The following is a 26740-nucleotide window of genomic DNA, read 5'->3' as shown; positions in this document are numbered from 1 at the left end:
TGGGAATGTAAACTGGTTCAGCCACTGTGGAGAACAATATGGAGGTTCCTCAAAGATCTACAAATAGCACTACCACTTGATCAGAAAAAACAATGAAATGATATTGAATGATGAAGTGGGGAGACAGATGTCTCTGTATTGACTGACATGCATGACAATCCCTTTTGAAAAAGCAATGTAATACACTGTAAAGTTATATGCACTTCAATGCTATATAAATAAGATTATGTTGATAATAAATAAAAAAGAAATAAATAAATAAAAAGAAAAAAGTAGACAGAAAATTAATATGAACTTGAGCAATGCTATGAACAAATGGGATTGAATTCACATGTATAGGACAATTTCCCCAACAACAGCAAAATATTTATTCTTCTCAAATGTATGTGAAATATTTACTGAGATAATATAAATTCTCTGCCAAAGAGTAAATATTCACTGAGATAGTGTAAAAAAATGAAATAAATAAAAAAATAAAAGTAATGACTGCAGGGACCAGCAGATGGCATAATGGCTGCATCACTGGACTCCCATGTAGTCGACTGTGGTTCAAGACCTGGACCTGGTGGCTTAAACTTACACTGGGTGCATGTGCATGTGTGCCCAAGATCCTAGAGGAGAATGGAGGAGAAGGGATTGTGGTGTGGCCATGCTCCCTGGGGGGATTTCTCACTTTCTCTCTCTCTGTCTCTCTGTCTTTCTGGCAAGTGCATTTGCCCTATAGAAAAAACTGTTCGAGAAAAAAAGTAATGATTGCATAGTTAGTTTATATTAATTTCTGAGCACCAAAGGTACTGAGGGAATGGAAATGGGTAAGAAAATAGATATTATTTGTATATCTTTAAAGATTTTCACTGTTAACAGAAAATACTAATCATCTCATAATTATGAAAACGACACTATTGATTCTGTAGAATTTAACTGGCAGCCCTGCATAAAATGGTTTGCTGAATTAAATACATAGGTAAAATAAATGTTAGGCATGAATCGTGGCAAATTATGACTCTATAAAAGTAGCTCTGTCAGCATTATCGTTGTTATTTCATTCATGATGGGTATCAGAGGGAAGATTTATTTAGCTTATGACTTACATTTTCGATGTTAACAATTTTTATGAGGATTACTATATATAAATTGCATTATTTCTGACTTTTCAAATAAGGAATACTGATGAAACACTAAACCATATATGCCCACAACTCTTAATTATATTTAATGCACAATAAATATTTCTAGAACAATGAAATAAAGGAAGAAGAAAATAAATAATAAGTAAATGAACATCATTCATTAATTTATTCACATCTAAATTCAAGAGAATAACACCTGGTGTAAAAGAATCTATTTTTATTATTGAAATTAAACACCCTAATATTTTCAATGAGTAATAAATAAGTATCATTTTCTATGGATTTCTAAACCTGACTTAAAGTTTGTCTTCTAAAGAGATGAGTACAAGAAGAATTACTAATGAAAGGACAGAGCCTTTAATAGTTTGATTTAAATGAGACTAAGTACTTTGTTCTTAGTAGATATTAAATGAACATTTGGCAAATTGAATTAAATACATAAGAATAAAAAAGATAACATTAAAGACCACAGGGAAGTGATAATTTCGGATTGCAATATTATCTTGTGAAAAATTTTTATGTAACTTGACAACTAACTGTGCTTCTGTTGCCTCAAAGATAAGAAATTATTAAGTTTAGGTAAAGTGCATCTTTTGCTAGAATGATTAAAATCCAGACACTAAATTCATTTCTAGCTTTTCTGCCAAACCAATTACTTTTGCATAGAACTCAGTAATGAAGAAAGAGCATCTCTTGTGCACTCACTGAATAAGGTAAACAGTAGAATTGATTAGATTGACATGCTACGCCTAAGAAATTCTGTGTGCTAGGGAAACAAGAATAGCATTTGTTCACATAACCAAATGCCATATTCTGAAAAGTCTCTGCAATTTGAAGAACCCATTTATCAGCAGATGATTTTTAAGTAAGATCAATGTTTGTTGTCTTAATTTTGTTCTTAGAAAACATTAACAACCTGAAAATATTTATAACTGTACAACAGTCATCTGTTTGACCCTATGGTATATTGGTCAGCGTTCATTAGAACGTGACAAAACTGGCATTTCAGAGCTCCTACTCTATGAAGCCCTTTTATCATCCTAGCTGGAAACTTCACTTTAATCTGAGAGCCCATAAAATTCTGTTTACACTTATACCACAATTGTGTCATACTCGTACTCATCTCTGCTGATAGGATTTTTCCCTACTACTTTGTAAATTCCATGGTGGTAAAACTTGGCTTTCAGAGAACGTATGCTTTATTCATTAATGAGTATTCACTGATTGCTTACTAAGTCCCAGGGACTCTACAGCCAAAGGCCAGCATAGTCATGAGGGTCTGCACAAGCTGGGCTGGAATGACACCAATCAGCAAGGTACAGTATCTTCTCTCATATGGCAGAAGCTATTAGGGTGGAACAGTAAAATTTTTTTAAAGAAATAAAACAGTATCATAATTAGATTGGTTGTAAATTGTGGAACCTGGAAGACACAGTTAAGATCATTGTGTGTGTGTGTGTGTGTGTGTGTGTGTGTGTCTGATGGGTGTTAGGTACTAAAATCTGAACGAAAATTGTGAACACGAATTAACCATGTGAAAATGGTAATGTAATATACAATATTTATCCAGAAGCAAGAGAGAGAATGGCCCATCCAATGCACTGACATTGTTTAGCAGAGTAGACATGTAATAATTCTAAATCAGAATGGTTTACTGCAGGTATGTATTTCAGAAGCTCTGAGACTGACCTGCAACTATTTCTAAATCTGTATAGTTCATATATGCAAATCACACAGAATGAAAACCCTGCAATAGAGTACGTATAGAAAACTTAGGCATTGCTCTCCACTTCTTGCAGTTTAAATAAACTGTTTTATCATTAATATCTCTTTAGAATGACAGACTGTGTTATATACTGTGCTATATACAAATCAACCTGAAAATTTGACACTTTTCAAGTTACTCTCTTGAATTCTGAATATATATATATATATATATATATATATACACACATAATAATATAATATAATGTACAATGTATACACATGTATATATTATATATATAATAGCAATAGAAGTATATCAGAGAGTGAGGAAAATGTTAAAAAATTTACAAAGTAAGTTATAATTGAATGTCAATATCATATCAGATGTAGTTAATCCATTATTGAATTTGGCTTTTGAGTACAAATGTGTAGCTCTTGCCATCCTGGTGAAAATTTACATGGGGAATTATGTTTCTGATTTCAATGATTTTGAAACAAATGTTCACCTTCTTACTGAACTCTGTTCTATCTTTAACACAGGAAGACAAGAAGAGTTATTATAGATGTCTTCTGAATAGTAACTAAATTAATCTCACATTCTCTTACTGTCTACTAGAATACTAAGTACAACCAACAAGCACCTTCATAGGCATTAGCTGTTCTAGACAAGAATGCCTGTCAACTTGAGTATACAAACCACCATTAAATGATTTGCCTTACCAATTTACCTCATTTTTTCTAGCCCAAACAAATCTCAGAGTTTTGAGATAAGCAGATGGTGTGATGGTTATGTTGCTGGGCTCCCACATGGCCTGCCATGGTTCAAGTCCCTGATCCAACTACTTAAAACTCACGTTGGGCACGTATGCATGTGTGCCCAAGATTTCCAGAGAAAAATGGAGAATAAAGGATTGTGGCATCACCATCTTCCCAAGAGGTAATTTCTCACTTTCTGTCTCTCTGTCTCTGTCTCTCTATCTCTGGCAAGTGCAAGCACTGTATAGCAAAAATCTCTCTCTCTCTAAGAAAAAAAAAAAAATCCTTGAGTTTTGAGACTATAGCCAGAACAGAGACCTTGATATTCTATAAAGGTTTCACTATTTTTAGATAAGTGATAGATTCTGGTCTTAGATATTACTCTACATATACATGTTCCTATTATCTTACAATTTCAAAATGAATCAATCAAAAATAACTTATTAGAATGTGCTTTATTACAACACACACATTCTTGTTTATCTGATGTGTACTTACTAACATTTATTTTCTCAAGATGTGATTAAAACTGTTTCCATATTGGCACTTTACCAAAGATAAATGATCAATAGTCTTAAAGGTATAAGGAATAAGAGACAGAAGTTTTTGAACCTTAGGAAAATCAACTGCTTTCTAGTCAAGCACATATGCTCAATAAACCTGCGAGATGAGGGAAGAACTGTGTAAATTCTCTTTACCATAGATCTCTCTTTCCTTAGAAACCTACTCCTTTTGTATTTACAATATTTGAAAATTTTAAGACCAAAGTACATCTGTTCTTCAAAATGTTTGCATGCTATTGTGATCAGTTTGAATGCTGCCTAGATTATACTGATTTTTGTGAAAAGTTTTAAGTAAAATGAGAGCAAAAGTTCAAAATTGTTTATGCCAACTAAGTGCTTACTAAATTCTAGGCACTCTTCTTACCAATAAATATGAATCTCATCAACCTTCTGAAGTTATTATTATCATTATAGTCATTTCTAAAAAGGGAAACTGTGACAAAGAGAGGTTGATTAAATCACCCAAGGACATAGTTTGTTAAGTAGTGAGCAGGGCAGGAGTGGCTAGGTTCAATCCAGACAGAGATTTTGGCTCTGGAATCTATTCTTTTAACCAATGTCTCTCAAACTTTCTAAAGAGCATAATATTATACCCTCCCCATGCCCACTATAATCCAATTGATTTTACTCTACAAATAGAGCTTTAAGACAGTCTCCTAACTACCTAATTAAACAGTTGACACACAGGAAATTCATAATAAAACAAGTTATTTGGGGACAAGCAGTTAGCATAATGGCTATGTTGCTGAACTCCCACGTAGCCTACTGTGGTTCGAGTCCCAGACCCAGTGGCTTTAACTCACGCCAAGCACGTGTGCATGCCCAAGATCCCAAGAGAATGGAGGAGAAGGGATTGTGGCGTAGCCATCCCCTCAGGGGGAGTGATTTCTCGCTTTCTTTCTCTCTGTCTCTCTCTGTCTTTCAGGCAAGCGCACGTGCCCTATAGCAAAAAAACAAAACAAAACAAAAAAAAAACAAAACAACTCTCAAAAAAAAAAAGTTATTTTCATAATCTTATAAGTGATGAGTTCTTTTTAAACTATTTAGAAGTGATGCATAAAATATATAAAGGACCTTACCTAGAACCAAATGACAATTTTGGAGGGAGATAATTAAGATAAATATGGAAATATATATATATATATATAGATATATGTGTGTGTGTGTGTGTGTGTGTGTGTATAAAAGGAAGTGATAAAAATATGCAGCACACACAACAGGTTCTGCATAGGCTTTTACAGAGAGAGATCACTGGGAGCAAAAGAGCTAGGAAAGACTAGGTTTCCTGGTATGAAGGGATTTGAACTGATCTGCAAAAATACCACTGGAAAGGCAACACACAAAAAAATCCCTTTATTTCTAGTTTAGTTATACAAATAAAGATGTGAAGTGAGGAAATAACATGATTTTTTTTAAGATAATAAAGATGTAAGGAGGAAACAACATTAAATATCTTATCTCTTATTCCTGGCTTGGTTATAAAACAAACAAGTGTGGCCAACTCAGGATTAATTAAAGACTGAAGTAGAAAATGCAAAGTAATCTTATGGCGAAGGCAAAAAAGAAAAAAAGGAAAGAAAGAAAAGAAAGAGAAAAGGAAAGGAAAGGAAAGGATAAAAAAAAAAAAGAAAGGTAGAGCAGAGTCCAAGGTTGATGATATTGAGGCTATTTTCAAGCTATATTAGAAAGTAAAAACAGAATAATATAGTCAAAAAGTGTTACTGCAAGTTCTGGAGAGATTGAGAAGGGTCTGAAGGCATCAATATGAAGTAGCTAACAAAGTGTGTATGGGGGCCAGCAAATGGCATAATAGTTATGTTACTGGACTTCAACAGGACCAACCACAATTAGAGTTCCAGACCTAGAGGCTTGAAACTTATGCCAGGCACACGTATGTGTGTGCCCAAAATCCTGACAGGAGAATGGAGAAGGGATTGCAACATGGCCACCTTCTCTGGGGGATGATTTCTTGCTTTCTGGCTCCCTGTCTCTCTGTCTCTGCAGCAAGCAATGCACCTTATAGTGATAATCTTTCCCCAGAAAAAGAGAATATGAAAGGAAAAGAAGAGAAGAAGGAAGACCAATGTATTTAAATTGCCTATGGATTAGGAAAGGAATCATGTGATGTAGTTGAAGGAAAGTATAGGTTACACTCAGCTCCGTCAGCATATGAATCAGGCATAGAACTACACATTGTGAATTCTACCTTGTAGAATCTTGAGGTTTGGAGCAACTAAAATCATTCACTTAGATATACCATGAGGTACTCTTGTGATCACTGTTCTCTGAGACTGATAGACTAAGCCACATTCTATGCGACAGTAAATGTTCCAAATGGGACTATGAAAAAATTTAAATATAGTTTCTTGACTTTAATTGTGCTATTTTTAAAGCTATATGATTAAAACTCACTAAGAAAAAGATATGTACCTGGATTTCTGTTCTAGGAAATGTGTATTCACATAACTGTTTTAGCATAATTTATTTTAACATACTCTTGCAGTCTCGGGCCCTCACTCTCTTGCTTTGCCTCTCTCAGCATGCTTACCCTGATCTGTTATACTGAAAAGCTCAGAATAGCAGACTGAATATGTAAAAAGTACTTCTTGATTTCTAGTAGACTTTGTTTATTCTTCCTTATATAAGCCAAAAATATTGAGCACTTTTTAGTGGATATATGAAATTGAAATATCGTACTCTTTCCAACAATAAGAAGCAACTTCACTTCTACAAATTATAATCATCTTTCAAGTGGAACCTTGGATTCACTTGTGTCCTTGCCTGTTTCTACAGGTGCTCTACTATTTTCTTAGAAATTTTGAATTCATCATCCAGCCTCTTAAAGATCTATTTATAACTCACAGTGCATTGATTTCATCTGCTGAATTTAGGTTACAAATCTCTCAAAAGGAAAGATGTAATATGTATACTTTGTTTTGTTAGTTCCTATGAAAAATGGGACTCCTAACATTACTTCCCAGATACTTTCTCCTTAGTTGCCATTTGTAGCTTACCTTATTTGAGTCAACACTACAGAAACAAAAACAAAGAGTTTCAGAGTCACATTGTCTATTTACACAGAAATGTGAAGCAATGAAAGTAGCTTAACTGCTTAACCATGAAACACTTATGAGGAACTTCAGCATTATTACAACTAAATCTTTTTATTAAAGAATTATTTATTTAACTTTATTTATTTATTTTTATTTGACCAGAAAGGGGGGAGAGAGAAAGAGAGAGAGAGAGAGAGAGAGAGAGAGAGAGAGAGAGAGAGAGGGAGGAAGTGATAAAGCAAGCCACCAGGTCTGACACTCAAACCCTAGTCAACCATGTGGGAGTCTAGCACTCCCACCAAGTCACCTGCCAGCCCCAAGAACTAAATCTTAAAAAGTTGAAATACTCTTGAAGGTGACAGAATCTATTCAGCACCATTAAACCCACTAACCTTTCCAGTTTCATTATATCTTTTCCCCACTAAATAATCTTTATCTCACTTTATTTCTTCATCATTAAATATGGATAGATTTATAGCTTATGGATAAGCCAGATTTGACTGTCACAGTACAACACTCGTAGATAAGAAATGTTTAACAGATAAAAGAAAAAGAATGTGATTTTTAAAAAGCCAGATTATATTTAGGAGTTTCTGCAGATACGTTAGTATTCACCCGTACAACTATGATGATTACAGAAGTTATAAACTCTTCTCTTCTTTGAAGTATGCACCCTTTGCAGCTCCTCCCATCAGTAGTCTTTTTCTCTATCCCATGCATCTAGACTGAGCTATAATGACCTTTGTCAGTGCTAGTAATTTGGTGAACAACGACTTATAATGAGCATTTGCATAGTGGGGCCAACTTCCATGTGATACTTGAGACCATTCCCAGTTCACCTGCTGTATAGCTACAGTCTTGTGGCCTCCCTGCCCAGCATACAGTCTACTAACTTCTGACATATAAGGGAAGCCATCCTTGATCATCCAGCCATCACCAGACCCACAAACATAGGAAGACAGCTCTTCCTATACCAGAAGAACCATCCGGACAACGGACAAAATAGTGGAAAAAATAAGCAGCGTGGTTTTAAGCCACTGAATTCTAGCTTGGTTTGTTATGCACCCCAAGTGGATTGATATAAACTATCCTCTCAATTCCTAGACTAGGAATTATAAAGACATATATTATATTAATTATATAATAGGTATAATAATTATAACATATAATCATACATTTATTTTATATGTATATTATTTATGCACTACATAATTTATTATATAATTATTTGTGTATTATAATTATGATATCATAAATACAATTGTTTATGTATTATATACTATCGTACATACAATTACTTATGTATTATAATTGATATAATAATTATTAACTTTCAGAATATATATACTTATTGACCATTTTAAACTGACATTTAATATAGCAATATCTCTGACCAGGGTTTAAAACTTCTTTATTCCCAACCTCAGTCCCTTACTTAGCAGTGATCTACTGTTGGGATGATAATTCACAGGTGAATCGCTATCTGCCCCAAGTCCACCTAGCATCGCTGTAACTGCTCAATTATGTGACAGGTCCGCCCATTTGCCAGTCTCTTTCGTCCATATTTCTCCCTATTCTTAATCAACCTCACTAACTATAATAATTTTAGAACACTCTCCTATAATAATTTTGAATTTAGTTTCTGGTGATGTCCAAGTTTCATATTAAACATTCATCTTAATGCCCTTTCACATGGACATGACCTAGCAGCCTGATTTTGCAACCAGAAAATTTGTCAGACCTTCTAACACGATCTCCTGTGGAAGTTCACTAGGAATGAACACTGGTGCAGAAAACTTTTCCATTTCCTGTCTCGTTACGCATGTAATTCTCGACACAGAGTTCCCAGCATTTCTCCACATTGCCTTCTACTTTTTCTGTTGCTATCAGCTCTTCATATGTATTATGAATCTAGCGATTTCGAGTTGTGAATCGTCTTAATGTTGGTCACCTAAGACTCGAGTAATCTTTGTGTCTTTTCTGCCTTCAAGACCCGTACTATGCCTCCTTATGGCTTGCACAACTTCCGTGGAATGTCTAAAAAGGACTATGAGTTTCACTTTTCTTCTGACTCTAGAGTAATGCTCTTTTGAGTTTCTCTATTTCCTTGTATCATGGATACTCTACCAATGGCTCCAATATCTCCTGTTCTTGTGCATCATTGCCACCCGGTATCTTGGTCTTGATTGATGCAAAATAAGACTTTAACAAGAACAAGCATGTCTGGAAAGGAGATAAGAACCTGCCACCTCAAAATATGCCACAACAGCATAGGACAATTTTGAGCTGAAGGCAGAAATGGAAGACATACACATGCACACACACACACAAACTCCCTGTCCTGCTCATATATCTAAAAGCAAGGCATAAATTTCCCTATCTCATACCAGGAAGGAAACAACCTATATCACCAAAATAATGGCAGTGCCAAGATGAGTCTGCATGAACAAAACCATACAGCTTTCATCTTCCATTAGATGCCCATATATTTACCTTCCTACAACTGATAGTCCCTAGAAGCCCTACTATCTTGCCCTTGTCTAGTTACATCCCCACACTTTGTCACGCTTTGTTAAAGTGGCCCAGGTCTAACCTCTGCTTTGGGTCTTCACTTCTTTTCTAGGAAGGTCTCCACGTACACACAAAAAGTAACATCAAATAAAATTTGTTTGTCTTTTCTTTAACCTTTTCCCCCAGTTTACTTCACAGAGCCTAGTCACAGAATAAGAGAATAGAGGGAAAGCGTGTCCTCCTCTACATAAGCCACAGGCTGTCTTCTGGAACAAACTCCAATATCTTAAAAAAATTAAAATTAGTGGAAACCAGGCAGTATGCTAATTTACGCTCGCAACTTAAGGGGAAGATCCCATTTTCTCTTTCTCTTTGCACAAATGATGACTTATTCCAGGTTCTGCTCTCCACAGTCAATGACCCTGTTATACTCTCTCTTCTTTTGGACCATAACAATTACCCCACATCTCCCAACTTCCAACCCTATAGGCACAAGTTGCATCCTGTATTTTTACCCATTTCCAAGCATGGTAATGCCAATGTTTAATAACACACTGCTCCATACTTCTCTAATAGTTGCAATGATCTAAAAAGATAATCCTAAACTTACTTTCGCTATAAATGTATAGATGATTAAAAGTACTTTTTATTTTATGAATCTGAAAAACTCACATAACTGAAATTCTTATGTTTTGAGAATAAGTATTCTATGTACAAGATGAATTAAAAATAAATACATTTTAACAGTTGACATTTTTACCTTTGAAAGTATAGAAAAAAATTAGCATAATCAAATGTGTTTTTAGACTCGCATAAAAAGATATGAAACAAGCACTTTTGAAGAAAAAGAAGGTATCTACAGTGAAATATAATTATAACATAAAAGTGAAATATTTTGCTACCAAGAGTCTTAAAAATAATCTAAACATAATACAAAACTATTGTTTACAGCTTAGAATCCTAATACACAAACTTGAAATTTTTATCTTCTTATACCTTGTTCACAGTATCAAGACAGGGATGGTCTAAAGGTCAATCTCTATAAATGAAGAATAAGTTAACCATCATGTCATTCAACATTCCTTGCTATTATAATTTAAATTTTGAGCATGCATGCATATGAGATTTGACCAATTAAGTTAAGTATATAACCACTTACATATATACACTTATATATACTGTTTGCAATCAAAAACAACATGCAGTATTGCTTGCCATATTTTTCAACATTATATATCAATCATGTTAACACATTATTTGGCAATTTTTTCATTTTTTTTTGTTTTGTTTCAATCACTTTTCTCTTTTTAATTTTTGTCATAGGGCATATGCACTTGACAGAGAGGGACAGAGAGAGGCAAAGTGAGAAATCACCCCTAGGGGGAGCCCAGAATGACTGTGAAGCCACTCTGTCCACTGATTCAAATCACAGTCAGCTATGATGGAGTTCAGCACCCTTAATCACTTTTTCTTTTTGCTTATTGTACAATACACCCTTGTTTTCTCTAAAATTACAGTTGTATAAGTTTTTAAATTTCAGAGAATTGGGACCAGCAGTTAGCGCAATGGCTATGTCGCTGGACTCCCACGTAGTCGACCGCAGTTTGCATCCTGGACCCAGCAGCTTAAAACTCACGCCAGGTGCGTGTGCGTGTGTGCCCAAGATCCCGAGAGGAGAATGGAGAAGAAGGGATTGTGGCATGGCCATCCCCCCGGGGGGTGATTTCTCACTTTAAGTCTCTCTGTCTGGCGAGCGCATGCGCCCTATAGCAAAAACCTCTAAAAAATTTTTTTTCAGAGAATTACGGATGACTCTTTAAAATTGTTATACAAAACTGTCCTCCTCAAAAATGTATAAAAGTTCTTTTTGACCCACATTATAAAACTTTTTAAAATTTTTGCCCAGCTACAGATAGAAAAATCTCATTGACTTATTACAATTTTTCCGATGATTGATGAGGTCAAATATACTTTAATATAACTATAACATGTCTTATTTTCCAGGAAAGGTCTCCTATTATAACTTGCCTATGCCTTTATAGGTCTTTGTAGTGCCACATTATAAATTTTATTTACAATTCTTTGTTGCTTTTTGGAATTAAAATTATCTTCCTCTAGTATTATTTTGCCTTTTAAATTTCTTCATATGTTCTGTTGCAAAAAGTTTTAAATTTCAATGAGACAAAACAGCCTACTATCTGGTATTTTTTTCTGTGTAATTTATAAAATCTGTCCTTACCTTGAGTTCAAAAAAATATTTTTCTAAATTTTTGTTGGTTAAAGCTTACTACATTTATATCTTCAATGCACTTGGAATTTATTTATGAGTACAGTTTGGGCTAGAGATAGACTTTTGTCTTATTTCCAGTGTATGAAATGTCCTAGCATAACTCATTAAATGTAGTTCATGGTTGGCCATGTGGGAGTCCAGCACCTTAACCTTCTGGCCCCAGTTTTATAAAATTACGTTTCTCTGTTGGCTATTGAATGCAGAAACATTATTTGAATTTATATTAAGCAATACTTGCTTTTCACAAAGTTTCTATGCTATAGTTGGTTAAAACAAAACATCAGAATGCATTCTAGAAAATAAGGATATTGTTTTTTAAATCTAAAATGTGTATATATTGAGTTATTATACAAAATGCAGAATGTATTTTCTAATGTAATAGTCAAGTTTGCAGCCATAAGTTATTTTTGTAAGACTATATAAATGGGACCAGCAGATGTGGCAACATTTAAAGTGGATAAATCCTACATGGCCAATTGTGTGGTTTGAGTTCCTGACAGGCAACTTGAAAAACATACCTGGCACCCATGTGTGCATGCACAAAATCCAGAGAAGAGACTGGAGAAAGGACTGCAGCATGGCTATTGACTTTGTATTTCTGAAACAATCTTTTTTTTCCCTTAATTTTGGCTAGTGATTCAGTCAGTTATAGAATTACATATTTCCTTTACAGCATGAAGATTTTAGTCTTGTGGTTGATGAGAGGTCTATTTAATTCCAGGTCCTTCCTCTGCAGATTATCTGTCTACTCCTGGTAGCCTCTTAAGGTTTTCCCTTTTTCATCAGACTCTATGGTTTTACTTTCATGTCTGATTTAATCTTATTGTTCTTCTTAACACATGAAGCACATTTATTTACATATTTATTTTACTATTTTGGACAGAGAGCCCTTTATCTCACCAGAGATGGAGAGAGAGGGGGAAAGTGAGCAAGCACTTCCCATAGGGAACAGTCACAATAAGGGAGGTGAAAGGAATATTAAACATACAGATAGGGGAAAGATCCAAGATGCAGACACAGTACATTTTACCCAAGATGGAATCACAGTGCCAGTTTTCACAAAGAGCTGGCTAAATTAGGACTCAATATAACTATAGCTAAGAGCAACAATTTCTATTTGCTAACTACATTCTAACAAGAGCTAGGATGTGTGATGGACCCCATAAAGAATGGCATAATAGATGCTGGGACTACTATATAACTATTCTCTGAGGCCCACTTCTTTATCAGAGAGCCAGTCCACTGCTTCAACTGCTGGATAAAACCCCCTGGCAGGAGCCCAAGTCAGAAACCCACTTTTAGGGACCCCTCCTTATTGGGAGCTTTCTTCTCTGTCAACTAACCTCGCTTTGCTACCCCCTTTGTTTTCCACATTCTAATTCTTGGTGAGTAGGAATTAATCAGGTTTGCAACGGTTCCTGCATTGAGTATTGGGCCTGATCACCTCAATTTCCCCCATCAGCACACAATGTTCTCCTCCATTTATTCATCCTACCAGAATTTGGGGCATACATACACCAACACGCCCAGCGCATTTCTTAAGCCATGTAGTCCAGGTCTGAAACCACAGGGTCAGCCATGTGGGATCTACCTGCCTTAAGTGCTAGGCCACTGAGCCAGGATTCGAATGCATTTATAATTCTGTTATTATCACTTTGAATGTTACTTTTCTGCCTTCCTTTCTCTTTTTTTTGCTACTTGTCAATCATTTATGTGTTGAACCTACAAATTTATTTCCATGAGTCACAATGGTTCTCATGATTTTTGTGTTATTTTTCCAGTTTAGGAATTAAACTCTTATTAAGAAATTAGTATATACTTTGTAAAGAATTCACAAAGAATTTATCATTTTGACTAGCCCAGCATAAATTTTATTCTATTCATTGGGCTTTCTTTTTCATTTTTATTGCAGTGACCACATTTTTTTCATTTTCAAGATTTTTACTAATTTTATTTTGATAGAAAAATCTCATTGACTTATTACAATTTTTCCGATGATTGATGAGGTCAAATATACTTTAATATAACTATAACATGTCTTATTTTCCAGGAAAGGTCTCCTATTATAACTTGCCTATGCCTTTATAGGTCTTTGTAGTGCCACATTATAAATTTTATTTACAATTCTTTGTTGCTTTTTGGAATTAAAATTATCTTCCTCTAGTATTATTTTGCCTTTTAAATTTCTTCATATGTTCTGTTGCAAAAAGTTTTAAATTTCAATGAGACAAAACAGCCTACTATCTGGTATTTTTTTCTGTGTAATTTATAAAATCTGTCCTTACCTTGAGTTCAAAAAAATATTTTTCTAAATTTTTGTTGGTTAAAGCTTACTACATTTATATCTTCAATGCACTTGGAATATATTTATGAGTATAGTTTGGGCTAGAGATAGACTTTTGTCTTATTTCCAGTGTATGAAATGTCCTAGCATAACTCATTAAATGTAGTTCATGGTTGGCCATGTGGGAGTCCAGCACCTTAACCTTCTGGCCCCAGTTTTATAAAATTACGTTTCTCTGTTGGCTATTGAATGCAGAAACATTATTTGAATTTATATTAAGCAATACTTGCTTTTCACAAAGTTTCTATGCTATAGTTGGTTAAAACAAAACATCAGAATGCATCCTACAAAATAAGGATATTGTTTTGTAAATCTAAAATATGTATATATTGAGTTATTATACAAAATGCAGAATGTATTTTCTAATGTAATAGTCAAGTTTGCAGCCATAAGTTATTTTTGTAAGACTATATAAATGGGACCAGCAGATGTGGCAACATTTAAAGTGGATAAATCCTACATGGCCAATTGTGTGGTTTGAGTTCCTGACAGGCAACTTGAAAAACATACCTGGCACCCATGTGTGCATGCACAAAATCCAGAGAAGAGACTGGAGAAAGGACTGCAGCATGGCTATTGACTTTGTATTTCTGAAACAATCTTTTTTTTCCCTTAATTTTGGCTAGTGATTCAGTCAGTTATAGAATTACATATTTCCTTTACAGCATGAAGATTTTAGTCTTGTGGTTGATGAGAGGTCTATTTAATTCCAGGTCCTTCCTCTGCAGATTATCTGTCTACTCCTGGTAGCCTCTTAAGGTTTTCCCTTTTTCATCAGACTCTATGGTTTTACTTTCATGTCTGATTTAATCTTATTGTTCTTCTTAACACATGAAGCACATTTATTTACATATTTATTTTACTATTTTGGACAGAGAGCCCTTTATCTCACCAGAGATGGAGAGAGAGGGGGAAAGTGAGCAAGCACTTCCCATAGGGAACAGTCACAATAAGGGAGGTGAAAGGAATATTAAACATACAGATAGGGGAAAGATCCAAGATGCAGACACAGTACATTTTACCCAAGATGGAATCACAGTGCCAGTTTTCACAAAGAGCTGGCTAAATTAGGACTCAATATAACTATAGCTAAGAGCAACAATTTCTATTTGCTAACTACATTCTAACAAGAGCTAGGATGTGTGATGGACCCCATAAAGAATGGCATAATAGATGCTGGGACTACTATATAACTATTCTCTGAGGCCCACTTCTTTATCAGAGAGCCAGTCCACTGCTTCAACTGCTGGATAAAACCCCCTGGCAGGAGCCCAAGTCAGAAACCCACTTTTAGGGACCCCTCCTTATTGGGAGCTTTCTTCTCTGTCAACTAACCTCGCTTTGCTACCCCCTTTGTTTTCCACATTCTAATTCTTGGTGAGTAGGAATTAATCAGGTTTGCAACGGTTCCTGCATTGAGTATTGGGCCTGATCACCTCAATTTCCCCCATCAGCACACAATGTTCTCCTCCATTTATTCATCCTACCAGAATTTGGGGCATACATACACCAACACGCCCAGCGCATTTCTTAAGCCATGTAGTCCAGGTCTGAAACCACAGGGTCAGCCATGTGGGATCTGCCTGCCTTAACTGCTAGGCCACTGAGCCAGGATTCGAATGCATTTATAATTCTGTTATTATCACTTTGAATGTTACTTTTCTGCCTTCCTTTCTCTTTTTTTTGCTACTTGTCATTCATTTATGTGTTGAACCTACAAATTTATTTCCATGAGTCACAATGGTTCTCATGATTTTTGTGTTATTTTTCCAGTTTAGGAATTAAACTCTTATTAAGAAATTAGTATATACTTTGTAAAGAATTCACAAAGAATTTATCATTTTGACTAGCCCAGCATAAATTTTATTCTATTCATTGGGCTTTCTTTTTCATTTTTATTGCAGTGACCACATTTTTTTCATTTTCAAGATTTTTACTTACTTTCATTTTTATGAAATTATTTTTATGCATATAATTTTGGTCTCTTTGATTTTATTATTTCTTGTTATCTTTATACGCATTTGTTTCTTCTCTCCCCAAAATTTAAAACCTTTTCATTCAGATTATCCTATTATCTTCATTTTCATTTGTCTACATATTGGTGTTTTGTTTTGTTTTTTAAGAGAGATTTTTTACTATAGGGCACACGCCCTCACTGGAGAGAGAAAGAGACAGAAAGCAAGAAATCATCCCCTGGTGGGAATGCCACATAGCAATCCTTTTTCCTTCATTCTCCTCCTGAGATTTTGGGCACACATGCTTACACACTTGGTGTGAGTTCCAAGTCACCAAGTCTGGGAGTCAAACTGCTGTCGACCATGTGAGAGTTTAATGCCTTAGACACTACACCACCTGCTGGCTTCCATGGGGTCTTTTAAAACTACGTTTCAGGGACCAGCAGGTGGCATAATGGTTAAGGTGCCGGAAGCCCATGTGGCCAGCCACAGTGAGCTGGCATCTTGGTTTCTCACTTTCTTTCTCTTTCTGTCTCTGTCTCAGGCTCTCTTTCTCTCTCTCTCTGGTGAGTGTACATGTTCTATAACAAATTTAAAATACAATTAATAATAAATACAATTTAAAAAATAAGTCTTTAAAAAACTTTCTTAAGAATTTATGCGTGCAGATACTGCGTTAGTGAGTTCTTTTTAAATCTCTCTGTGAACACTTACTATTCTTTGTTGGGCGGTTCTGTAGTTGCCTCATTTAACCTCAGCATTTTATGGGGAAGCATTCTCTTTCATGACTCACTTTGGGTTTTGGTCCCCAGGGCATATTAGAATTTGCAGAGCCATCAACATGCAAAGAACTGGGGTCAGAGCTGGTCACAAGGTGACTTCTGTGGTCTTTAAGCCTCTAGGGTTAGTAACTTCTACAAGGCATTGGCGCAGGCAACAGATGGTACAACTTTTTATCAGTCTGCTTCCCTGTGGGGCAGCCTTACTCCAGTGTTTGGTTTAAGCAAGCTCTTTTTAGACTTTTTTTTTTTTTTTCTGTGGGATCCATAGCTGGGAGGTTCAGAAATCTGTTGTTTTAGCTGTTCTCATTGCTTTGTATTGTATTTCTGTTCTGCCAATTATTCAAGGGCATTTTATCTTGTTTTATGAGATTAGCAATCTCTTTTAAACTTTCAACTTTTAAAATATATTTTATCAGCCACTGCTGTGTTTTCAAAGCCAAACAGGGCCTCTAAGCATGCATTAAGAGTGTGTCAGTTCAAGGTCTTGATTCTTTACATATGAAAAGCAAATGATGACATTTTTCTCTTTCTATACAGTGAATTCCCAGAGGATAGAAAGGAGAGATTGTCTTTCTGATTCATCTGCACCTAATAATGTAGGGCACAATGTAAACACTTAATAAATATTAAATTGTATCTAGTGGCTCTTGTTATTCCATCTTTTAAACCTCATGGCAACATAAAAAGCCTTCTGTATGAATTGGAAAGTTAAATTGGGAAGTTTCCCATATTCGGCCATATGAAGAATCTAAATTTGAGTCTGACTTGTAAAATTATTTAGAGTTCTCTGGTATTTTAAAACATTTAACACATTTCCATGAATTTCATCTTTGGTAACTAGTTTAAAAATGGAAATATATTACCTCAGATTTAATAAAATGGAATATTAAAATAGAAACTAAGTTTACAACTTACTTATATTCATTTACACAATATATGCCAACAAATTTTGTTTATGTTTGCGTTTTTTGTTTTGTCATGTTTTGTTTCTTTTTCTTTTCCAGTCAGGTAATTCAAACTATAAATTCCACAAAAAGTCAAAGGCAGACTCAGTGTTAAACAAATAGCAGTTTTTTGGTGGAGATAAGGGTGGTGGTAAGGAGGATACAATCTTTCATGTAAATGATCAATGTAGCCTACTATTAGTTGATTTTACAATTCTTGTCAGACTTTAATACACTACCTCACTGTAATGATTATAATTACTCTGATTATTTAACTACTCTAATGCACATGCTAAAAATAATTTAGGACAAAGATAATTATTCTAAATGTCACAAATACAGTAATGCAAAGTTTTAAATTAGAATAAGCGTACTCTTAAGTTTTTTACATATCCTTTCTCATAAAAATCTTTGCACACACACAAAAAAAATTGTATGGCTCGATTTCCCGTTTCATGGGTGAGGAAATCAACACTGAGTAGCAGATAGAAAATATATCAGCTGAGATTTGAATCTCCATTTGCTTCCAACTCCTAGTCACTATGCTTCACTTCTTCCCTAGACATGTGAGTTAATAACTACAGTCAACAAAGTGTAATTGATTTTACTTACTTTCATTTTGGACAGGAAGTTTAGAATTTGTTTTGGTTGTGCATATACTTTGATTAATATGGTTTTTCAGCTTAATCTACCATTGTTGCAAAAGGATCTGAAATATTACAAAATCTCCTCTGGCACCTCTGCCTTTAGACATAGCCTTATATTTCATCAAACATAACACAGTGTTTTTCATAAAAAGTCCTATCTTTCATTTTATATATACATAAAGTATACACATACACACACACACACATATATATATATATGATTTCCCGTTTCATGGGTGAGGAAATCAACACTGAGTAGCAGATAGAAAATATATCAGCTGAGATTTGAATCTCCATTTGCTTCCAACTCCTAGTCACTATGCTTCACTTCTTCCCTAGACATGTGAGTTAATAACTACAGTCAACAAAGTGTAATTGATTTTACTTACTTTCATTTTGGACAGGAAGTTTAGAATTTGTTTTGGTTGTGCATATACTTTGATTAATATGGTTTTTCAGCTTAATCTACCATTGTTGCAAAAGGATCTGAAATATTACAAAATCTCCTCTGGCACCTCTGCCTTTAGACATAGCCTTATATTTCATCAAACATAACACAGTGTTTTTCATAAAAAGTCCTATCTTTCATTTTATATATACATAAAGTATACACATACACACACACACATATATATATATATATACACACAAATGGACATACACACACATATATACAGTGTGTCTATATAGAATATATACTACAAATAGTGAAAATATGTAAAAAACTGCACATATATACATATATATACTGTATAATCTTCTTATCTTAGCTCTTTCTGCACCAATGTTCATAGCAGCATTATTCACAATAGACAAAAGGTGAAAACAACTGAAATGTCTATAAACAAAATGTGGTATATATGTGCAATAGGTTACTAAACAGCCATAAAAAGAATAAAAGTCCAATACATCCCACAACATGGATGCACTTTGAGAACATTGTTAAGTGAGATAATACACACACAAAGGACAAATGACTTCATGACTCCACTTATATGCAATACCTAGAATTAGCAAATTCATAGATTCAGAAAGTAGATTAGAGGTTATCAGGCCTGGGAGGAGAGGGGAAATGCAGAGTTGTTGCTTTATACAGTGATTCTGCCTGAAGTGATTAAAAAGTTTCAGAAATAGATTGTGGGTGGGAATTATACCACATTTCTTTCTCTTTTACTTTTTAGAATTATTTATTTAAGTTTATTCATTATTAAGAAATATTTATTACATTTTATTTATTATTATTTTTTAATCTGACCAGAGAGAGAGAGATACCAGGAGAGAGAGAAGAGAGGGAAAGTGAGAAACAAGTCACCAGGTCTATGACTTGAACCATGATTGGCCATGTGTGAGTCCAGTGCCTTAACTACCACGCCACCTGCTAGAGCCCATGAAAAATACTTCTAATATTATTAATGCCACTGAATTATACATTTAAAAATAGCTAAAATTGGGACCAGAAGATGGTGCAATTGTCACATTGTTGACTTCCATTCACTCGACCATGGTTCGAGTTCCAGACAGACCCTTTGGCCTAAAACTCATGCTGTGCAAGTGTGTGTGCATGCCAAAATCCTGAGAGGAGAATGGAAGAAAAGGAACTATGGCATAGCCATCCCCCAGGGGGTGATTTCTCACTTTTTGACTCTGTCTCTCTCTCTCTGGCAAGTACAGACACTGTATAAAAAAATGTCTCTCTAAAAAAACAAAAACAAAATAAAACAAACAAACAAAAAAACTCACAGTGGACTTATGTGCGTGCATCCAAAATCCTGAGAGGGGAATGAAGGAGAAGGTATTGCAGCATGGCCAGTCCACCAGGGGGATGATTTCCCACTTTCTGTCTCTTTGTCTTCCTCTCTCTCTTCTCTCTCCAGGGAGCACATGTGTCCTATAGCAAAAATCAGTCTCTCAATAAATAAATAAATAAATAAATAAATAAATAAAGCTGGGGCAAGCAGGTGGTATAGTGGTTTAGGTGCTGGACTCCCACATGGCTGACTGTGGTTCAAGATCTAGACTTTGTATCTTGCTTTCTCATTTTCCCTTTCTCTCTGTCTCTCTCTCTGGTCAAATTAAAAATAATAATAATAACAATAATAATAACATGAATAAATAATAATTTTTAAAAGATAAAATTACACATTTTACATTTTATATCCACTCATTTTATCATAATTTTAAAAATTAATAAAGTATTATATCAAAAACCATTGAGGTATATTCTTTAAAAAGGTGAAGTATATGGATTTGAACTATACCTTAATAAAACCATTTTGCTTTGTTTGTTTCATTTTAAAAATTTTGCCAGAAGACATATACACTCATCAGGGAGAGAAAGAGACAGAGAGGGAGAGTAGAAGGGACCCTCCCTTCTTTCTCCTCCTTTTCTTCACCCAGTCTGGATTTTGAGTACACACACACCCACACCCACACCCACACATGTGCCCAGCATGTCTCTCAAGTCTCTTATTTTAGGACTATAACTACAGAGTCAGCCATCAAGGATTTGGCTGCCTTAAGTATCAGGCCTTGGAGCTGGCTCTTGTTTTATTTTTAAAATATTCCTTATTTTAGCAGACTAAGCAGTCAGTTCTTTTCTTACTCCAATGTTAGATCTTTTCATATTCCAGCTTCATCTTATAACAATTCATACCATACAACTCATAATATATTTCCCCTTATAAGAGAGAAACAAAGGTAGAAGAACATGGAGAGACAGAGACACTTTTTGTTCATTTGTTTATTTTTTGCCATAAGGCAGCATGTCCTTTTGAGAGAGAGAGAGAAAGACAGAGAAAGTGTGGAATCAACCCCCCAAGGGAGATAACCTTCCTGCAACTCTTCCTTTTCTTCCATTCCTCTTTTGGAATTTTGGGAATGCACACACACTTGTCTTTTTAAGTTGCCTGCTCCAGGACTCTAACCATGGTCTAACCTCGAGTTCCTAATTAGATAGGATTATGGTGCATATAACTGCGCCCAGTGAATTCAGGTTGGTCTAGGAACAAACCTGGGCCTCTCATGTGGCTCCTCACCTTCCAAGCACATGGCTGAGACCATAGTTTAATCACATCAAATGACTCATTTCCTACTCCATTCTTTTATTTTTTAATGTCTTCATACTAAATATTTTCTGATTCCTTTAGTCCAGAAGAGTATTTTTTAATCTTTTTGATCTGAGACTCTTAATAATCTTATATATTATTGAAGACTTCAGAGAGATTTTGTGTTTGTGGGTTCTGTCAATATCTAGTTATTATTTAAATTGAAAGTCTTATTGTAAACTTAAATAAATTACTTTAAACGTTATAATAGCAAATCAATTTGGTGTTACCAACACCTTTTAAGAAGTGCAATTATTGGGTCATATATATCAAATACATTTCCAAAACATAATAAAAAGACAGTGTTATTTTATAATATTAAAAATCTATTTAATGTCTAGTTCACTACAAGATAGGAGGATTCTCATATCTACTTCTTCATCCTATCTGTTGTATTGTTTTGGTTGACATATCTAGAGGAAATACAGCCTCACCTACATAGTTGGAATAGAGCAAAGTGTCTTACTAGCCTTTTCAGATCACTGGATATTCTCCTTCTATAATATGCTAACATATGACAAGTAGCTACTTATGTAGAGTTACAGTGTAGATCTGAAACCACAGTGATGAACTTTTCACACCGTAATACATTAAAATTCATCGGTCTACTTGTACTTCCAATGAATCACTTACCTATGCATGATTTTATCATGTCATTTGGAAAATATCGCCCTCTTTGTAATGCAATACCCAAAAAATCACTTCAGTTAATATCACCACCCATCTTATCAGAAGAACCTTTAAGTACTGAGACTCTGCCAGGCTTACTGTGGTGAATACAAATATGCCAAAATTCTAATTTTCACTTGAAAGCTTGATTTTTATTATTTGCAATCAAAACCATAGTTCATTTTCCTTAGTATGACAGACTCATTGTATCGATTATTTAGAAAATGTATACCACACACCCAGGTTTAGATAACCATAGTTTAGTTACTAAAATCTAAATGTTTATCAGAAAGAAGATAATTAAGTAAATTAGCTTACCTTGGTTCAGATTTAGGCACGAGCTTTCCAAACAATGAGATGGAGATTTGTGTATTGAAATAAAAACTTTGCTGCATATATTGTAAATAAAAAAGTAGTTGGCTAAATAATACTTTCAATATCATTCCACTTTATAATTTAAAATGATACACCTACATATAGAAAATTATGAAGGCATGACAACTGTTTAGTTACGGGTAAGTAAATGGGTTGGGCAATGATGAGACAGGAAATGCATATTAAAATTCATATTACTTGCTCATTGTACAATTAACTCATGTATTATTTTGTCATTTAAAAGTAGAGGCCCATCTACAGAGTAAGAGTGAATATGAGGGCCATGCAGGATGCCACTGGCTTGGGTTCCCTGTGTCAACCTGAACACAATGGGCACCCCCACAGACACAACAGCTGTGATTCTGGCTGACTCAAAGGCAAGAGGGTGGAAGAACTACGACATGATGAGATCAGGTTGGGAGCCCTTGTCTCTTTCTAAGTAAATAAACTTATAATAAAAATAAAAAAAATAAGATTAATTTCAGTATTGTGAAATTGAAAAATTGGGAAATCTATGAAAATTACATGAAGATAGAAGAGAGAAGTTGTGCAAGGAATAAGAAGACAGTCTTTGTAAAATCAGATGACGGGAAAGAGGATCCTCTAAATTATTCACACCAGATATAATGCTTGAATAATTATGTCCCAAAATTAGTTTAAAATATTAGATCATTTCTGTAACATTTTCTCATCAAGACCGTTAGAAGTGCATACACTAACACAAAATAATCTTTGACATTTGTTTGAGAAACATGTGATTAACTTTATAGTGTAATACTAGGCATACATTTTTAAAGATACAACTTCACTCATTGGAAGAAAATCAACTAGAAGAGATCCATGTTGAAAAATCATTTTTCCATGAATTTTTACACACTTATTTGTAAGACACATGATGATGAGACATCGAAAATCCCAAGATTAGAGGCCAACAGCCCTAACCTACTGCAGAATATGCTATAGTGGTTAATTACTTCGTGACATTAGGGGGGATCGGATGATATAGTCACACTCATTCTCAAATAAAAACTCTCGTAAAATGTAATTGCTCCATGCAATTACCACTATTCTTTCTCTAGTAATCCAAATAATATTAATTTCCACCAAACTATTTAAAATTAAATTGCGGTACTTACTTTCAACAATTACTTGTCTGTCTTCCCAGTTATCTTTAATAAGCTGTATATTTCCGAAGTGTGCATCGCTGTAAAAGATTCGGTTGGTACCTTTTCTTCTCTGATTATAGTCAAAAGCCAGGGCTATAACATTCTTGAAATAATGTGGATTCTCATAAGGCCTTATTGGCGAATTTAAATTGGTTTCATCAGAAAGATGTATACTTTTTAATATTGTTCTCCCTGAATACAGCAAATAGCCTTCATGCCGTAGGCAAGTAACTCCATCCTCTGCCAAATATCCATGGGCACAAGCACAAGCTCTCCGGGAATTTCCTCGATAAAGACAGAGTTGCTTACAGCCACCGTTGTCCTTGGCACAAACGTTAGTCCCTAGGGAGAAAAAATACACATGCACACACTTACGTTTTTCTTTCCCTTTCCAATGAAGTTTTTTTTCTTATAGATATATTAAAAATTTAATTGTAAATATTTTGTCTTTTTAACCTTAAGACTGTTTAACAGCAAAAAAAAAAAAAATCGCATGCTATAAATTACTGATTTCTTAAATTACAGCAATTTAAAAATCTTGGGTTTCTTACTTGAAAGAAGATATTCTTATGCTTCCTTCCCCACTCAGATAAAAGCATTAATATTTTCCCTCAATGAGCAGTTATGTGTACAAATCTCTTTTGAAAGTTGATAATGAGATTACAATAGGTTTTATGTAGTGTAATCTTTGACACAAGTAACTGTAATTACTTCACAATGAAAACATTCACAATTCACACAAAAAAAATGCATTGCTTTAAATTTTGTGTCTATGACGTGTGTAAGGTATCAAAGAACATTTTTAACTCTAATGTGGCTATCCTTCTAAATATATTGGCCATGAGATTTTTACTTAAGTTTTCAGTGAAGATATAGTATTTTAAGATTTCTTTATCAGATTAATTCCACTCCATGAATTCAATGTTTTCATCTTCAAATTTATTACATCTTTTGATGTAAAAATATTATTATAGTTTATTTTAATGGAGGTTATTTTGTCTTTTTTTTTTTTTTTCTAGTTTTGCTATAAGGCACATGTGGTCACCAGAAAGAGAGAGCGAGAAAGAGAGAGAGATTGAGAAAGCGCCTCCCAGGAGAGATGGCCATGCTGTAATCCCTTCTCTCCTCCAATTCTCCTGGTAGGATTTGGGGCATACATGCACATGTGCCCAGTGTGTTTTTCAAGCTGCTGGGTCTGAGACTTGGACCACAGAGTTGGCCATGTGGGAGCCAGTGGCCTTAACCACCATATCACTGCCTATCTCAATGGAGGCAATTTTTTTAAGAGACTTTTTTTTGCTATGGGGCACATGTGCTTACCAGAGACAGAGGGACAGAAAGTGAGAAATTACCCCCTGGGGGGATAGTCACTCCACAATTTCTTCTCTCAGGATTTTAGGCACACATGCACATATGCTTGGAATGAGTTTGCTTTCGTTTTTGTTTTCTGGTTTCTGTTTGTTTGCTTATTTTTTGGAAATTTATTGTATACATTCAATAATTATACATCATTTAACTTACAAAGTGAATTTACCCAACATGAAATATACTTCCCTCCACTCTAGTTGAGGGTGCTATACACGTTATCATCAACAGGTAACAAACCATTTCTGTGTCCCACAGAATTTGTATAACTTGCCTCTCTATTTTTCTCCCTAATTTTCCTCCCTTCACTCTCCCTCCCTCCCACCTTCATCTCACACTATCTCCAGTATCCATAGCTATTTTCAATTCTTTTATGTCCTGCAATCTTCCCATCTCTACCATAGAATGTGGACAGTCAGTACAGTTAGTATATGTTAAGTGGAGGCACAACTGGAGCGAGTTTAAGGCCGTTGAGTCCAGGACTTGACCCACATTTGACAACATGGGAGTCCAGCAACATAACAATTATACCATCTGTTGGCCCCTAAATTTTAAAATATTTCCTAATAACTATCATATTGGTTTAAAAATACACATTTTAAGGGAGTAATGATTTCTGAAATATTTTAAATACTAAAAGCATCTCATTATGGAGCCATAAATTGCTTCATATATTAAACTATGATTTAAAAATATTTCTTCTGCTTTTTACCCTATAATATCCTAACTGAGCTTTTCATGTTTTTTTGTGTGTGAAATTCAAATATTATCAAGATGTTCTGTGTTACCTAGTCCAAACCTATACTCAGTATAGGCCAGACACCTGGCATGTTCATGCCCACATGCTATCCTGCTGTACTAGTCCTGTGTACGAACTATTATATATTCATTTAACTCGGCCACTATATGATTTCTTATAGAAAATGAGACATTATTAAAAGAAATAAAGTTTTGGACTCAAAGTCTTTCCTAAGTTAAGTTCAACACGTGCTTATAAAAATGAGAGAAATATAGGATACGTTTACTACACATTCTGTATGAGTGCTGACCTTTCTCTCTTACTCGGTTAAAGACTTTAACTTCCTTCAGGTTGACTCCAAGGCCAGTTCTCATAGTCACCGCTTCTGTGGCATCATTCTTGTGGCCCCTTCTGACGGACCCATTGGCATGTGCTCTGCCGAAGAGTGGAACACACATGATCAGCAATCTTTAACTAATTAAAATCAAGCCAGTTACTTAAGCTGAAGATCACAGATGGCCCAACAGAAGGAGGAAAAAAAAAACAATCGACTTTAGTCTGTGACATTGAAATACTTGAGCCCAGAATAGCAAAAAGAGCTTGCCTTTTCTGTGAAAATTACATGGCTTTGCAAGATCCT

At 34.8% G+C, this 26740-nt stretch overlaps 1 protein-coding gene across 1 annotated transcript in view; it reads right to left on the bottom strand.

Annotated features, from left to right (window-relative positions):
• Nucleotides 1-26740, bottom strand: part of LRP1B (LDL receptor related protein 1B) — a 1871701-nt gene that overhangs the window by 476481 nt on the left and 1368480 nt on the right. Inside the window, exons 44-45 of the mRNA XM_027765590.1 lie at nucleotides 26411-26535; nucleotides 23967-24338 (exon numbers count right to left, since the gene is read on the bottom strand). Coding sequence (XP_027621391.1) covers nucleotides 23967-24338; nucleotides 26411-26535 — 497 coding nt within the window. The remainder of the gene's footprint in view (nucleotides 1-23966; nucleotides 24339-26410; nucleotides 26536-26740) is intronic.

This window comes from Tupaia chinensis, unplaced genomic scaffold (genome assembly GCF_000334495.1).
Source record: "Tupaia chinensis unplaced genomic scaffold, TupChi_1.0 Scaffold138757_1, whole genome shotgun sequence".
Taxonomy (NCBI): Eukaryota; Metazoa; Chordata; class Mammalia; order Scandentia; family Tupaiidae; genus Tupaia; species Tupaia belangeri.
The sequence above is the reverse complement of the archived record's forward strand: the minus strand, read 5'-3'. Positions and strand labels throughout refer to the sequence as shown.